At 48.0% G+C, this 15,809-nt stretch overlaps 1 protein-coding gene and 1 long non-coding RNA gene across 3 annotated transcripts in view; one reads left to right on the forward strand and one right to left on the reverse strand.

Annotated features, from left to right (window-relative positions):
- CCDC92B (coiled-coil domain containing 92B) overlaps positions 1 to 12,906 on the forward strand; it is a 48,885-nt gene extending 35,979 nt beyond the window's left edge. For both annotated transcript variants that reach the window (XM_039508044.1, XM_039508043.1), the window contains exon 4: positions 11,694 to 12,906. In XM_039508044.1, coding sequence (XP_039363978.1) covers positions 11,694 to 12,448 — 755 coding nt within the window. In that variant the 3' untranslated portion in view covers positions 12,449 to 12,906. The remainder of the gene's footprint in view (positions 1 to 11,693) is intronic.
- Positions 1 to 15,809, reverse strand: part of LOC120387367 — a 31,404-nt gene that overhangs the window by 3,127 nt on the left and 12,468 nt on the right. The gene's annotated exons all lie outside the window — the stretch shown is intronic.

A 15,809-nucleotide genomic window follows, 5' to 3' on the forward strand; every position in this document is an offset into this window, starting at 1 on the left:
ATGACAGCAGCAACAGCCCTGCAAGAACCATGCTTCTTCCTGTGCATGGAGCAGAGGGCGGGGAGTCCTGGGAGCAGGGTTCTGCTCCCAGTTTTGACCCGCTGGGTGACCTCCATGGGCTGCAGTTTCCCCATCTATAAAATGGGGATAATGAAACTTGCTCCCCACCCCCTTGGGAAGCGCTTTGAGACCTGTGGCTGTATTGTTACTCTCTGTTCTCGGAAAGGCAGGGACTGACTAAGCCCGGTGTGGATGCAGATTCAGGTATTGTCACCAGTGGCACCTGGTACTGCTAAACTTAAGAAGTCTGCCACTTTCTCCGCCTCTTAATGATGAGCTACTCTGCTGGACTCCCTTCTCCCACTCCCGTTCGTTGCTATTCATTCCAACCCTCTAAAGTACCTGGGCAGTCCCAATCCCCCTTGGGTGCTTGCTGCTTGAGAAAAAGCAAAAATGCTGCAATATGGGGCTTTGACGCAACCTACAATTCTCAGCGAATGAGAGCCCACAAAACTGAACAGAAGGCAGGCGGATGCCGGCTGACACACATGAGAGCTCGGGGCCTGATTCTTGAAGGGGATTGACTTCAATCAGGTGTTGGGTTTGCTCAGCACCTCTGGAAAAACAGTACAGATGGCCATAAACATTAGGAAGTGCTGATATGCACATATGAGAGGCTTTTGCAAGGTGCTGAGGGCTCTCAGCTCCCATCATCCTCAGCAGAGGGACTCCGTATCCAGGGAAATCAGGCAGGGCCACTCTTCAGAGGTGGGCCCCGGGTGCAAAGTTTAGCTGCGGATCTGAACGTTCCCAAGTTTGCTGAGTGGAGGATGGGGATTCAGCGGGGTGGGTGCAAGTCCCACCCCCTGCTTTGCGTTTCCAGAATGCTAATTCTCCTTGTGCCTCTTAACTGCAGAATTTAAAGGCCTTTCATCGTCACCAGGACTGTTGCGCCTTGAATTCGTAAACCCGGCCCCTTTCCTCTCCTGAGTCCTCCTCCCAAGTTTCAGTCTCCCAGTGGGAGGAACAAAGCTGCTAAACCGAGCCAGCCACTCCCATCAGTAGCTGGCATTTGACTGTCAGCGCAATCCAGGCTAAACGCATTGCACATGTCCTCCCTGCAAAGGAATATTGACGGAGCTCCCCTATCACACCCGAATGACTCCTTAATGCTCAAACACCTGACATGGGGCAGACAGGAGCAGTCAGACGGGGCTGCTGCCTCCACAGGATTCTTGGAGGCAAATGTACATCGTCAGATCTGGTTTGCTGCCTCGTAGGCGCAATCGGGTGGCTGACTCACTGAGTGTGCCCACATGGGGTACCGAATTTCCTTGAGTACCACCCACACAGCTCTTCCTCGCTTCCAGCACTTCAGCTGCTTGTGAGCAGCAAGAGCCTGTTCACTATATTTATGGGGCAACAACCCAAATTAAGATGCCATCAAATAATTGCTCTTCAAATGCCATTTATGTAATAATTACCAGCTGCAACTACCTCCCTTCATATCTCATTATAAAGCATTTTTCCTCCACAGCAGACACTTAAGAGCGGAGGCCATAAAGGCAGCTGTTGATTATAAACGATTTAAACAAGCCCGTACGTATTTACCAGCACAGATTGAGAAGTGGCCCTTCGACAACTGGCCAGTTTCTCAAGGAAGTGGTTGCCTTCCAGGGCTTGCAATGAAATCAGCTAGGGATCAGGGAGGGTTAGCAGCTCAGAGGCAGGGCAGGTGGACACTCAGGCTTGTCTCACATGTTGCCATGGTCCACACCTGCCAGGAAGGGGGAGTGGTTGGAGTCCTTGGCAGTACAGCTATTCTGGGCTGCAGGGCATCCAGCTATAAATTAGGTCACCTTTGCCTTCACTCCTCTTGGGTGGGGCCTTCTGGGCCATGCACCATGAGAGGTGCAGCACAGAATCTAGCCTGAGGCCTTCCTGTGTCTCAATCCCCCATCAGTAAAATGGGGATAATCATAATTATTATTAATTATAAAGTACTATTATTTGTACTGTGGTAGCACCTAGGAGCTCCAGACATGGGCCAGGGCACAGTACAACCACATTCAAAAGATGGTCCCTTCCCCCAAAGAGCTGTCCTTCCTTTCTCCCACCCTTTGTCTGTCTTGTCTATTATTTAGACCAGTGGTCACCAACCAGTCGATCGTGATCTAGAGGATCTCCTAGTTGATCACGATTTCCGGCGGTGCAGTGGGGCTGCGCGCTGTTCCTGTCTGCAAGCACCGCCCCCGCAGCTCCCATTAGCTGGGAACGGAGAGCTGCGGCCAATGGGAGCTGTTGGGGCGGTGCTTGCAGAGGGAGAGCGCGCGGAGCTACATGCCCCCTGCCCCCTCCCTCAGGGGCCGCAGGGGCGCGTTGACCCCTTCCGGGAGTGGTGTGGGGCTGGGGTAGGCAGGCAGCCTGCCTTAGCAGCAGCCGTGCTACATTGCTGACCAGGAGCCACTGGGGGTAAGTGCTGCCCAGTGGGAGGCCACACCCCAACCCCCAGTCCTGAGCCCCCTCCTGGAGACAGTACCCCATATCCCCTCCTGTACCCTGAACCCCCTCCTGCACCCCAACCCACAGCCCTGAGCCCCCTCCCAGAGCCAGCATCCCATACCCCCTCTTGCACCCCGAACCCTCTCCTGCACCCCAAGCCCCAGCCCTGACACCCCTCCTGGAGCCAGCACCCCCTCCGGCACCCCAACTCTCTGCCCCAACCCAGAGCCCCCTCCACTACCCAAATCCCTCCCAGAGCTTGCACCCCTCACCCCCTCCTGCACCCCAACCCCTTGCTCCAGGCTCAGCCCAGAGCCTCCTCCGACATTGCGAACCCCTTGGCCCCAGCCCAGAGCCTGCACCCCGTCCCACACCCCAAACCCCTACCTCAGCCCAGTGAAAGTGAGTGAGTGTGGGGGAGAGCGAGTGACGGAGACAAGTGGGGATGAAGTGAGCAGGGTGGGGCTTTGGCGAAGGGGCAGGGCCTCAGGGAAGCGGTGGGGCCTCAGGGTAGGGGCGGGGCAGATCCTGGCTTGCCCTTACATTCAAAAAGTGATTTTGGGCATAAAAATGTTGGAGACCACTGATTTGGACTGTAAGCTCTTCGGAGAATGACTGTCTCTCACTAAGTGTTTGTATTATGTGTATCTGGATGGAGATAGACAGACCCACCCACCAACCTACCCCTCAGGATTGTTCCCTGCAGTATATTATCTAATGCTTTGCCCAGCCCAGTTTTAAATATCTCTAGCAAAGAGACTTCCCCCAACTTACTTTTGAAGACTATTCCACAGGTTGATAGATTTTCACTATTGGAGAAAACATCACACTATTCAGCCTAAATGGTCCTCTCTTTCCCATCACTCCTAGTCACCCTTCTTTGTGTCCTCTTCTCCTTCACTGGAGTTTCCTTCCTTCAGATATTTGTGCATGACGACCACCCTTAGATATGCGCCTGTCTGTCATGTTTAGACAATATACTAAAAACCATCCAGATCTAAAGAAAGGAATCAGCAGGCCTAGGATGGGATAGGCCTTATCTTGCCTAGGCTAAAAGGTGGCAACAATTGTGATTGCCTCTGACCTGAGTGGCCTTCCCTGGGCGCAACCCCTTGAAGCAGTGAGAAGGCAATGACCATGAGAAATATGCCAGTGGGAGTTTTGACCCCTGGTAGGGCCAGGTCAAAGGGTAGGCACCAGATGAAAAGCAGTTCTCTGAACCTCCAGGTTGAGGGGTTGAGCTACAGGCCAACAACCTATCCTTGTAAACAAGTTAAGTTATAGAAACGCAAAGGAAGCCATTCCGGCAAACAGTGTGGTAGACAGAGATGGCAGAGACTGGTTCAAGCCTTACCTGATGACTGACAGTGTAGGAAGCCATCAGATTCAGACCCACCAGGAGACCTGAACTGATGATGTAGATACAAAGACCAGATCGAATGGTGCTAGCTGAGGATCACGCCCCATGTATTCTGTATCCTATTACAAAGTACCCGTGTTAGCAAGTTCCCCTTTCAACAGAAGCCCATTATAGAAAACAAAGTAAAATCTCCCTGAATAAACCCCGCTGTATATGACCATTTGCAAAGGCCAGCTGCAGTATTGCTGAGCAAGGAAAACGTCACCGGGCTCCGTAATGAGTTATTACCGTGCCTGTAAAAAACTTCATACAGGTTATTTTTCTCTGTCAGATATGGGACCATTCTATGTGGCCGTGTGCCTCAGGCAGACCTGCTCCATCTCAGGATCATACATTGTATTGATGCCGAGTTTGCAGTTAGGGAGAGAAAGTGAAGGTCATGCAAGCTGCTTCTTGTTTCTTTTCCTTTTCATTTCAGCTTTCCGAAATTGTGACTTCCATAAGCACGGCTATAGCCTTTTGCAGCAGATATAACACTGAATGTTGGACCTTTTGGGGCCACAAAAGCACACACATGCACTGCTGTGTGTGAACAATGTGTCCACAATTGCTGCATGTACAAGCGCTGCTGAGTTCCACCCCAGAAGTGGCTGCATTTAAGTGGCAGATGGTTGCTCTGTTTATATAGACTTGGCCAAATTCATTCCCTTGGTTGCTCTATGATTTGAAAGCAGAACCCCAGTGGCAGAAAGTTTGCCTAGATGTGGGGAGAGGCACAGTAGCACAGGCTGCATGCCCTACCACCCCCCTCCATGGCCTAGAGACAGTCAGAACAACCTACAAAATGGGCAAACCAGGCAGGGTCTGAACACAGAGGTGATGCACTGATTTAACACACCTCCCGGGATGCCACCACTGGCAGGGGTCATTCAAAGCAACCTTCCCCTGTACTGATGCAGCTGCCCCTGGTGGGAAAGGAGGTGAATACTGCACTACCAACACCCAGAGGGCTGAATCCAGCCCTCAATCTGCACCTGGCTTTGGGATCTTTCTGCACACAAGTTGCTTAAGGAATGGAGCTCAGGATAACGATTGTTGCTATTATCAGTGATAGTTCAAACTGTGCCTGTTTCATAGCTCCCACAGTGAATACACAACTGCTAATTATCCAGTCTTCCCTTAATGGTGCCTCTGTCAAGCAGGGAACTAGTAAAAAGACTGTTTGGTGCTGAAAAGAAAACAGTCACGTGATAATTCTGTCCAGGGCTGGCTGATGCACAGGGGGCTAATACACTCACCTTTCCCCTCTGGCGACCCTGGTTCAAATCCTGGTCAAACCCCATGTGAAAATAGGCGGGGCGTTCTAAACCACCATGTGATTCACAATCCCTGTTCAAGAGAGGCCTCGCATTGGAACAGTGGGGCCTTTTAGAGCAAATAGGGTGACCAGATGTCCCGATTTTATAGGGACAGTCCCGATGTTTGGGACTTTTTCTTATATCTCCTATTAACCCCCACCCCGTCCCAATTTTTCACACTTGCCGTCTGGTCACCCTAAGAGTGAGTTACACTGGCAGAGCTGGTGGGTGGAGGTTTGCCCAGCAACAGCTTGCACTTATGCCTGGCTTGAGTTAGTTTCATGAGCAACAAGTTCATAGGGGGGGAAGAACAGAACATTTTAAGCTACAAGGCTTGATTGATTGATGTTTGGGATGATGTGGCTACCTTAATATTTAAAGCATGAGCGATTGCTAGAATCTGAAATGAGCCTAAACTGAAACTGCAGCTCCCTATGCCCCAAAACACTGGGAGAGTTTGGATCATTTCTTTAATGCTGTAATGTTTCATGGTGCTGTACAGACACACCGTTTTCTACATCATTTGCCATCTTGATTAGGGTCTCATTCCAATCAAGAGAGGAGCTCTTTTGACAACCTCTCCCTTAATCATTGTAATTCAGTTTTTCTCCCCGTGTTAGGTTCTCACCTGCCGCAAAAGTGCTGACATTTTTGAACCAACCAGAAGCAGCAATGGCAGGATAATTCTCAAGACAGCTTGTTCTTAGGAACTTTCCCTCCCAGTTTTGTAGCATTAAGAGGTTCAGGTGAGCATATGCCCTTCAGAATACCTCTCCAAATCAAATCACAATTCTGATCCTTCCAGGTTCTACCCACCGTTAATACACTGCATAAGAGCACTCGTGTCTTTGAATCTCTCTTACCTTTCTTGTATTCTGAGGTGATGCGAAGAGTAGAAGTAAGACCTTTTCCTAACAATGGACTTATGCACACACAGTAAAAATGGTCATACTTAGCACTTACGTCGCATTTTACTTTTGCAAAGGAAAGATGGTCCTGTGGCTAAGTGGGTGTCAAAGGAACTGAGATATATTCTTGGTTCCACCACAAACTTCCTGATGACCTTGGGCAATCGCTTCATCTCTCTGTCCCTCAGCTTCCTCGTCTGTAAAGTAGCGATAATTTCCCTGCCTCAGTAGGATGCTGTGAGGCATCATTCATTAATGTTTTAAAACCCTCTGAGATCACCAGGCAGAAGGGATTATAGAAATGTAAAGTATTATCCAAATTGCTTTACAGATATTAACTACTGAAGCCTCATCACCACACCTCTGTGAGCTGGCTGAGTAAGTGTCATGTTATAATCACGGCATACACACAGAGCAATTAGATAAAAACATACAATACTCTTGCTGGAAGGTTGCCACATAATGCGACTTTATTTCTTAAAATCCAGAAATTTAGCACACAAAAACTAAAAGCAGAGAGAGAGAAAGCAGGCTGCTCCCTAAGGCAACGCAGCATAACTCACCTCACCTTGCTCTAGGCTACCTCTCTGCAGATTGACTGCTGTGCTGAGGAGCCAGATCACACACTTCCCTACAGAGCCCTCTAGCCTGCAAGCAGGACCAGGAAGAGCTTTTAATTTTACCAGTTTTCAATACACCACATCATTGTCCCCACCTACGGGAGTAGGAAGATGAAACACAGAGAAGACAAGGGGATGTGGCCATAGCCACAAAAGGGGCCAGATCTATCTATCATAGCAGTTCTCAAAGTGTGGGTTGAGACCCCAAAGTGGGTCGTGACCCCGTTTTAATGGAGTTGCCAGGGCTGGCGTTAGACTTGCTGGGGCCAAAACCCAAGCCCCACTGCCTGGGGCTGAAGCCGGAGCCCCACTGAGTACTGTGGGCCTGGCACTGAGGCGTGCTGAGTCTTCTAGCTACACCACATGCTTCACAGATTTTCCCATTCTCCTTGTAATGTCAGGCTCTGTTTTTTGGGCAGCTCCGACATGACTCAGAGGAGGCCGGGCAGAGAAGCCGTCAGTCATCAGGACAAAGTGTGGGAAGGGAGTATTGGGGTGGGAGCCGCTGAGAAACTGGCTGCTACATCCAGCATCTCTGTTTTAAAAGTCCTGTCAGCACTTCCAGGCTCCGGCAGTCAGTTGCTGACAGGAACCGAAAGAAGGCAAACAGGCTACGCATTATTAACCCGGGGTGACTGTGCAGTGAGCAAGCAGGCACAGAGAGAAATGCTGACTACACGCAGAACACACGGTGTTCAGCAGATGCTTGTCACGCTGAGGGATCCAGTCACTTCAGGGCGGGTTCTTCCGTCAGGTGGTTGGAGTGCACCATAGCAGGGATCAGACCTTGACTGGACGGGACACTAGGGGAGAGACTCCGAAGGAGAATGGGCTAGTTGAGTAAATCTCTGGACACCACAGTGGCTATTTACTTTGATCTTTCATCGGAATACAGACGAGGGAGTCTGTTGTGGGTTTGTGTGGTGGGTGCGCAGCTCCACGGCTGCTCTCACCATCCTTAATAAAGATATTGTGCAATGATTTGACTATGCCTAATGCGAGGGGGGGGGAAGGAGAGTGGGGACACCTCCCAACAGTCCCGGGCTTTGTGGGACCGTCCTGCTTTGACCCCCAAGCCCTGCGCCCTGGTCGAAGTAGAACATTCCCCCCATTCAATGGTACCCAGGTTCTGCATGGTGCATACCATAGGCAGGGGCAGAGCTAGGGAGGGGAGCTCAGAGATGGGGAGGGATGGTACCCCTGGGGCGGGCTGGTCTGGAAAGCAGGGGCTGAGCCTGGTGTGGACACGAGGACCAGCAGCTGCAGTGGGGATGGCTCGACGGGGATTTGCGGTGCCCAACGGCGTTCCGCTTTAGCCACTTGAAATGCTGGGGGATATGGTGAAGGGCTGCGTCTGCTTCCTTCACAGAGCGATCTCAGGCTAGGTCACAGAATACCAGCTATGCGGGGGGGACGCCAGGTGTCAGCAAAAGGGATTTAACCAAGCAAAGCCAGCAAAATGAATAACAGACGGCCAAGGCAGGGTGAAGCCGGGGTCAGAAGGATACAGAGGTGGATTAAAGGCATGTGAGTGCTAAGAACTGGGGCATGGCATGGCTAGGTGGCTTGCTGCTATTGCAGCCAGCAACAGACCCAGGTCTCCGTAGTCTCAGTCCACTGCTCTGACTATTAGACAACCTCCGTAGGGGTCCAGACGCACCAAAACTTTCTCTGTTCCCCTCTCTGGGGCAGACTCTTCCTCCCAGCCTAGCATCCCCTGGATGGACCTGTTCCCCCACCCCGAGTGTTTGACCATCCTCTCACACAGAGCTGCCGGCCCACCAGAGCCAGCCTGATACATTTTTGGAGGAAGTGAGAAAAGCACCTAGGGTCCCAGGTGGGGACATCAGTTTCTTACACCTCTCTTGCCATTCCCCTCCCCAGGAGGCTGCTGCTGCTCCTCTTACCCCTACCGCTTGCTTTCCTGTTTACTTTATTGCCTCCACTGCTGCGTTAGCCACTTAGCTACCAGGGGGGCACCGATATGTAGGCACAGCCCTCCCCGCTCCCTAGGGCCAGGCCCGCAGGCTGTTCCAGGCAGCAGTGCACTGTACATACGGATTTCTCACCCCCTCTTTACCCTAGGGACTAGATCCTAGTTATTATTTGTATTACGGTAGCACTTAGCGGTCCCAAGCAAACAAGTTTATTGTGCCAGGTGCTAGATAACACATAGGAAAAGACAGACCTTGCCCCAAACGTCTTACAATCTAAAGAGACAAGCCGGAGAAAAGGTGAGTCTGGGTCCAAGTTCATCCAGCAAAGCCAAAGTCTCTGAAAGCCTAGTCCAATGCCTTTCCAGCGAATAGCCCATTTATGGAGCTAGATCATTTATACCGGGAAGCAGGGGATGGGAACTGATGCCTTCTATATCCTCAAATGTAGGAAGCTGTAAAAGTAAGTTTATGCAGGTCCTGCCTTATATCACAAGCCTGCCTCTTTCCCTCGCCCCACTCTGGTTTTGGAAATGGTATTCCTGGCTATTGCCTCGTCATACAGGAGGATGGTAGGTTTGAGGCTGCATTTTCTTTTCTCTGCATCCTCTAGAGAACAAGCCGTGCCCTACCAGTAAATCTGTTTGGCTTGAATCAACAAAGGAGCTGACATAGGTGTGGCAAATTCACTGGAAGGCGGCCAGTCAGAGTGGATATGAAATGGGTTTAGAAGTCAAATTTTGGGTGTGAACCTCAGAGCAGCATCTGCTTTGAGAACGTCTGGATTCTACAGTAATTCTTGCTGGAGTCCTGTTTGAGGGTGGAGATGAGAAAGGAGAGACCTAGATTCTGCCTGGTGTTTCCCTGGAACTTGCCACAAGTGCAACGTGCCAGGGACAAACGTGCAGAGAATCCTCCCTTCAGCGTTCACTCAGCTCAACCCTGGAGCAGATGATCACCCCTCCTGCTTGCGATTTGAAAAATGATACAGGGCTCTTCATGTTGTGACTAGAACTGCCAAGAAAAAAAAAATCCTAGTGCTGCTACCGAATTACCAACAATATTACTGAGCATTGCTAACGGCAAATGTTCACTGCTCAGGGTACACAGGTACTGGGAGAACCTTAAAATATCAGGGCTCTGAGTTTGCAACGGGTGGATTAATTTCTGCCTTCCATTGCACCCGTTCAACCCTCAGGAGCAAAAACTGGCTCGTGATCTGTGTTTATACTCCTCTCCACCCCTCCATCATTAATGTAACTGAGGGCGAGTTGAGACAAAGGAACATGATGTCATTACCTCTGCTAGAGACTGCGAGCTTGTCTCCGGCCTGACAACTGGCAGACACCATTAACATTTTTTAGCAGCTGCTGTGTGTTGGTTCTTAGGGGTTTTTTATTACAAAGCTCTCTCTCCCTCTCTTCTTTAATATCCTGCCCTTTTTATGAATCTTGACCGGTGACGATCTGACTTCCTCTTCTTTGGCGTCAAAAGCTCCACGTTTGCAGCTATGCAACATCATCAACTTCACTGGACTCACTGGCCTAAAATGAGTGTAAGAGAATGGAGAGCCAGCCGGATACGTTGCAAGGGTGCTGCTTAAAACAAAACTGAACAAAGACTGATCCATGAGGGTCTGCCTGGGTGTCTAAAGCAGCCGTGTTCACCGAGGCTGGGATTTTCAGGGGGAACCAAAGGGATTTAGGCACCAAAATCATATTTAGTGTTAGGTTTCTTAGACTCCCTTGAAAATCCCAGCCCCATTAATAAGAGGATAGAGGGGAAATCTTCAGTTCTTTCATAGATAATGGGAAATAACCATGAATGCAAAAAAAAAAAAAGAAGCTCCAAAACAACAACTACCAAACAGCATATCAGTGAAAGGTTAATAGAACCATAGGAATTTCCACAGTGGATCAGACCAATGGTCTGGCTAGTCAGGGTGCCTCGTTTCTGATGGTGCCCAGAACCAGATGCTTCAAAGGAAGGTGCAGGAATCTCAGTAATGGACAATTATGGAATAACCTGCCCAGAGAGGAAGAGTCTTCCTAACAGCAGCTAGCAGTTGGCTTGTGCCTTGAAGCATGAAGGTTTATAGTGACATGGAGAGCTGCTTCTCCAGCTCTCTCTGGGTACAAAGGACAAGTCCCTTCAGCAAAGCAAAAAAAATGCACATTATTTCTGTACAGCCAAGGGGTTTTATATGTATTTTTTTCCTCCTTAGGTTCTCAGTCAATCATGCTCCTAGCTCCTCTGTAATACTGGATTAACATCCTCCATTCTCTCTAATCAGGTTGTGTAGTATCTGGAAAGGGGTCAATGACACCTTCTAATACGTTTAGCTGATTGTTTTGCAGTATTTTTTTTCCTCTTCTTCTCCTGACCCATAAACTCCATTGCAGGGCTCAGCTCCGAGGTCAGCGCTGAGAACACACAAGCGCAGGATTAAATTTTGCAGCCAAAGAATAAAGTCTCCCGTTCATAAAATATCACTGTATTCAGCATATCAAGCAGGCTTGCTTCATAAGATACCATCATCGGACTGAAGGTTCTGGCTTCAGCTGTGTATGTGATACATTTAAGTGAGAACAGTAGAAGTGGAAAACGGATACTGTGTTTGGGTCAAGATTACATTTAAATTAGGGGTGAGGGACATAGTCCTTGTTTCAAGGGACATGTTATTACTTTAGTGCCAGAGTTATCTATGATCCACACAAGTTTAGCATCCCCTTACTTTTATTTCTGACAATTATTTACATATGGAATAAAGAATCATGAAACAGAGGTTTTAAAAGAGTCATTTGCACTAGGGGAATGGGACTCGCAGCATTTCAATATCCTGGATAATTTTTGTTTATGTCCCTCAATTTGGATGCAACCTACAGGAATTGTTGAAAGGCTCCATATATCCCCTGAGCTATCCTGTCCAACCCTTCCCCGCCCTTCTAATTCATTTCACTGCAAACTAATGATGTCATTTTGAACACTGATTATTGTCCTGTTCTCCTTAGATGACATTGATCGGGAACTGGAGGAGAAGTGCAAGATCATGGAAGCCCAGCTGCATGAGAAGGAGAAGGATAATCTGGAGCTGAGGAAGGAGCTCAGACATAAGGAGACCCTGGTGTCCGCGCTGAGATGCAATCTCAGGAACAAGGAGAGGAAATTCCTTGAGGAGCTGAAGAGAAGAAGCCACCGGGTGACTATCCTTAACACAGAGCTGCAGAAGCAGACGGAGGCTGCTGCTTATCTCTCCTTCCAGCTGCATGCCACCAAACAGAAACTGCACGGCTCCCAGCAAGGTGGCAAGCCCCCCTCTGACAGGCCTCCGGACAAACCATTCCCCACGCAGCCTTCCAGTGAGACGAGGCCCAAAAAACGAATCCACAAGTCTCACGTTCGGAAGCTGGTGACCGACTATGCCTATAGCAAGGGAGTCATCAAGGACTCCTTCCAGAGGGAGAGGATGAGCAGCTTCGAAGAGGCAGACCCCATGCCCGACCCAGCACTTTTTTTATACACTAAAAGGCACCACGCTCCCCATCGTCAGAAATTTGAGCCCAAAGCCCAGGCTCTTAACAGAGCAGGGGCTGATCCGAGTGACAGTGCAGCTGGGGGCTCCAGCCTGCCGAGACCCTCCTGTCTTCATTCCCAGGAGCAAGCGGAAGGTACGAGCACCAGGCCTTCAGCCAAACCCAAGCTCTGGAAGGGTGAGAAAGGCAAACAGCATGGATCCAGCCCCAGGAATTCAAAAGGCTTGGAGTAAAAACAAAGAAAGCAGAACAGTGTGGCTACTAAATGCAGAAAATGAGTTTGGCTATACCAAAAAAGAGACTGGGGCCTACAAAGATTTCTTCCCCGCCATCCCATCAAGAAGTAAAATGCTGTTCAGTTTGGATTCCCTCAAGGAGCTAGAAACAATCTGGCTCGTCTAACATCTCCATTCAGGATGACCATAGAATGGCTGTCTTATCCCAAGGGATAGTGGGGCAGGGGAGCGGGAGGGCAAGCAGTGCTGAGGACATTTTGAATGTTGTTCTGGAGTTGACTCCAAGAGAAGATGGGCACAGATGTGGAACGTGGAGAGAAGGTTTGAGCGTGGAGGGAACGGTTATTAACAATTGTCTAGAGCGTCCCTTTCGTAAAAATTAAGATTTCTGAGACTAAAATCTCTTACCGTTATTGTTGTCATTGTTCCTTCTAGATAAAATTGTTCTTATTTTCACTGGCACTAGGTAGCGGTGGAGGGTGGCAGGGGTGGGGGTGGGGAATGGCAGAATTGCACATAAAGCCAATCACTGATGGTGAACGTGGCAATTGGCAGGATGTGCCAAACTCCTCCTTGGTTCTAACTTCATGACATCACTGGAGTTGGGACAGGGATGAATTTGGCCCAAAATGTCTAATATAAGGTATTCCAGGTTCTGGAGAATGTCGGCAGTTGAATGACAATCGGTCAAGTTAGTCTAAGAGGGATTTTTAAATCATCTGCAGAAACAGCATGGCCAAGCCAATCAAGTCTGAAATAGTCACTCAACAATGCTGAAAGACATATTTTCCTTCTTTTTTAATAATTATGCAAAACTGAATGGACAAGATTTTGAAACATGACCATTGATTTTGGGCACCTCCATTTTTTGGGGTGCCCAGCATGAGATATCTCAAAGGGGTCTGATTTTTCAGAAGCTGATCTGAAAATCAGGCCCCTTTAAGTTATCTCTAGGTGGGCACCCAAAGTCAATAGTCATTTCTGATAACCTTGACCAATACTTTTGTTTTGCATGTTATTACAGCAGGTTTTCTAAATGTGTCCTAGTTACTCCACATTCCAGGCAGAGTTCTCTAGTAATCAGTGTCTGTTACTACTGCTGCTTAGACACCAGGATTTTGTTTTTAAGTTAAGTTACTAAGCATGCAATGGTTCCCCACTGAAGTCCTGCTCAGAAGACTAAGTAACCAAATTAGCAACAAGCTGCTTGAGGATGAGATCTCATACATGGCAAACATTTTGTGGCAGAGCCAGCCACTCGTTTCTGCTGTGATACTGAAGGGAAGTTATAAGGAAACTACAAATCGGTCTTCTTTGGGGGTTGAGCCCCATCTTTCTAGATAGGTACTTGCATGGTCCTCTATACCATGGTATCTGAGCACCTTCCAGTCATTAATGGACTGTATCCTCACAACACCCGAGGGAGGTATGGAAGTGCTATTCTTATCCCCATTTAACAGATGTTGATCCCAGGCACAGGGTGGATCAAGTGACTTATCCAAGTTCACCCAGGAAGTGTGAAGCTGAGTCAGAAATGGAACCCAGGTTTTCTGAGTCCCAGCCTAGTACCCTAACTACGAAATTACCCCCACCACACACACTAATGCCATTAGCATTAACAGGACCATTTCCATTGATTCAGTGGGCTTTGGGTCACATCCTTGAAGAGTTCTTATGCTCATGATGGTTATGATTGTTGAAGCACACTAAGATGCACCAGTGGGTGTTTGCGTTGCTAAGCTATTTATGTCCACTGGGAGGCCTAAAGCTGTGAGTGGGGTCCTACCTGAGAAGTTGTCCAATAACACATGTCCTAGAACATCTGTTGTTATTGTACTATATGTCTTCTATTTATTTACAAGCTATATTTTCAAAATGAAATTCAGAAGTATCTTTTGGTTGGTTGGTTTTGTTAGGCTATGAAAATGTATAGAAGGAAAAAGAAGCAACAAGAGATAACTAGAGCTAAAGCCTTGAGCTTATTCATGCCTTTCATTTTGAAGTTAGGTAGTGTTGAATGGATGGTGCTACCTCTTTGAAGTGACACACTTGAGGACGGAGGGAGCTGTTGAAAAGTACCAGAGATTCACTGAGGTCCAAGGATAACACCATAAGGGGGTCGGTGAGCGAACAAGAAGGCTCTAGCTTCTGAAGGGTCTTGAGAATCAAGAAGTGACCATAGATGGTCCACAGGGCAGAGTAGGAGCCTCTGTGGGTCTGGGGTTGTTGAAGCAGTAGAGTCAGAGGGACCGTGGAAGATGACAGTAATTTCTGGAAGGGCCAAGAGAAAAATCAGATGATCTCACCTCTTCAACAAAGGGCCATTTTTAGACCCAAAATCTGTGATGTGCCTTTAGCATCTTGCAACTGCTTAACAATTACAGGAAGGAAAAATTATTGTGAAGATTAGACAGAGGGCCAAGTTCTGATTTTAGGACTTCAGTGGATGCTCAGCACCTTGAAGGATCCTCTGTTACTCTGCAGTAACTGAGAGCAAAATTTTGACCCATGTAGTTTTTGACGACCTGTTCTAACCAATTAGCTTTTTTTTTTTCTCTACACCCTCCTTTCTATTGGCTACAGGAAGTGTGGCTAAGTTAGTGGCTCTGACTGTCTTACGAGTGCACAAATACATGCCTAGGTTAAATATTACAAACAGCAAACCAGTCACTTGCTGTTTTGCTATTTAGGGACACATTTGCAAACACAACAAAACTGGGCACCCTTTTTTTTTTTTGCAGGCATGGCTGTTTGTGTATGCATGTGTGAATATGCAGGGCTAAAATGCCAGACTTATTCAAATCAATGGAAATTTTGCCATTGACCTCATTAGGTCCTAGATTTCATCCCACATATCCAGCTAGCTACTCAATTTGCATGTGAATATAGGTGTCTGCAGGGAAATAATGCAGACTCCATTTTTCGAAAGCCCGTTTGGAACTTCTTAGAAAATCTGGTCCTAATTGACCAGCCCTATTTACCAATAATTTGAGTTCGCCCATGTAGTGCTCATGCATCTGATATGCATTCAAATGTATCTATTTTTGTAGTGCAATATTTATATATTATATTTAAATACTTGTATCAGTTTCTAGGTAACAATTACTAGCCCAACTTTTTGAATTATAAAAATAAAATTCAGAATAGAAGATTTATTCTATTGAGGCAGAAAATTGCATTTTTGTACCTTTTCTTTGAAAGAGAAGATTATCTGTTCCTTTAAATCTTCCCTTGCCCTCTATGGGATATGTGTTCTTGACCTGTGTTCTTTAAACGCAGTTTTGAATTCGGTATGAAATGCCATGGTGTCATCTGTGAAGACCTCTCTATAGCACAGGACTGGTTTATCAATTAAGCC

The sequence above is a fragment of the Mauremys reevesii genome, linkage group 20 (assembly GCF_016161935.1).
Source record: "Mauremys reevesii isolate NIE-2019 linkage group 20, ASM1616193v1, whole genome shotgun sequence".
Classification (NCBI taxonomy): domain Eukaryota; kingdom Metazoa; phylum Chordata; order Testudines; family Geoemydidae; genus Mauremys; species Mauremys reevesii.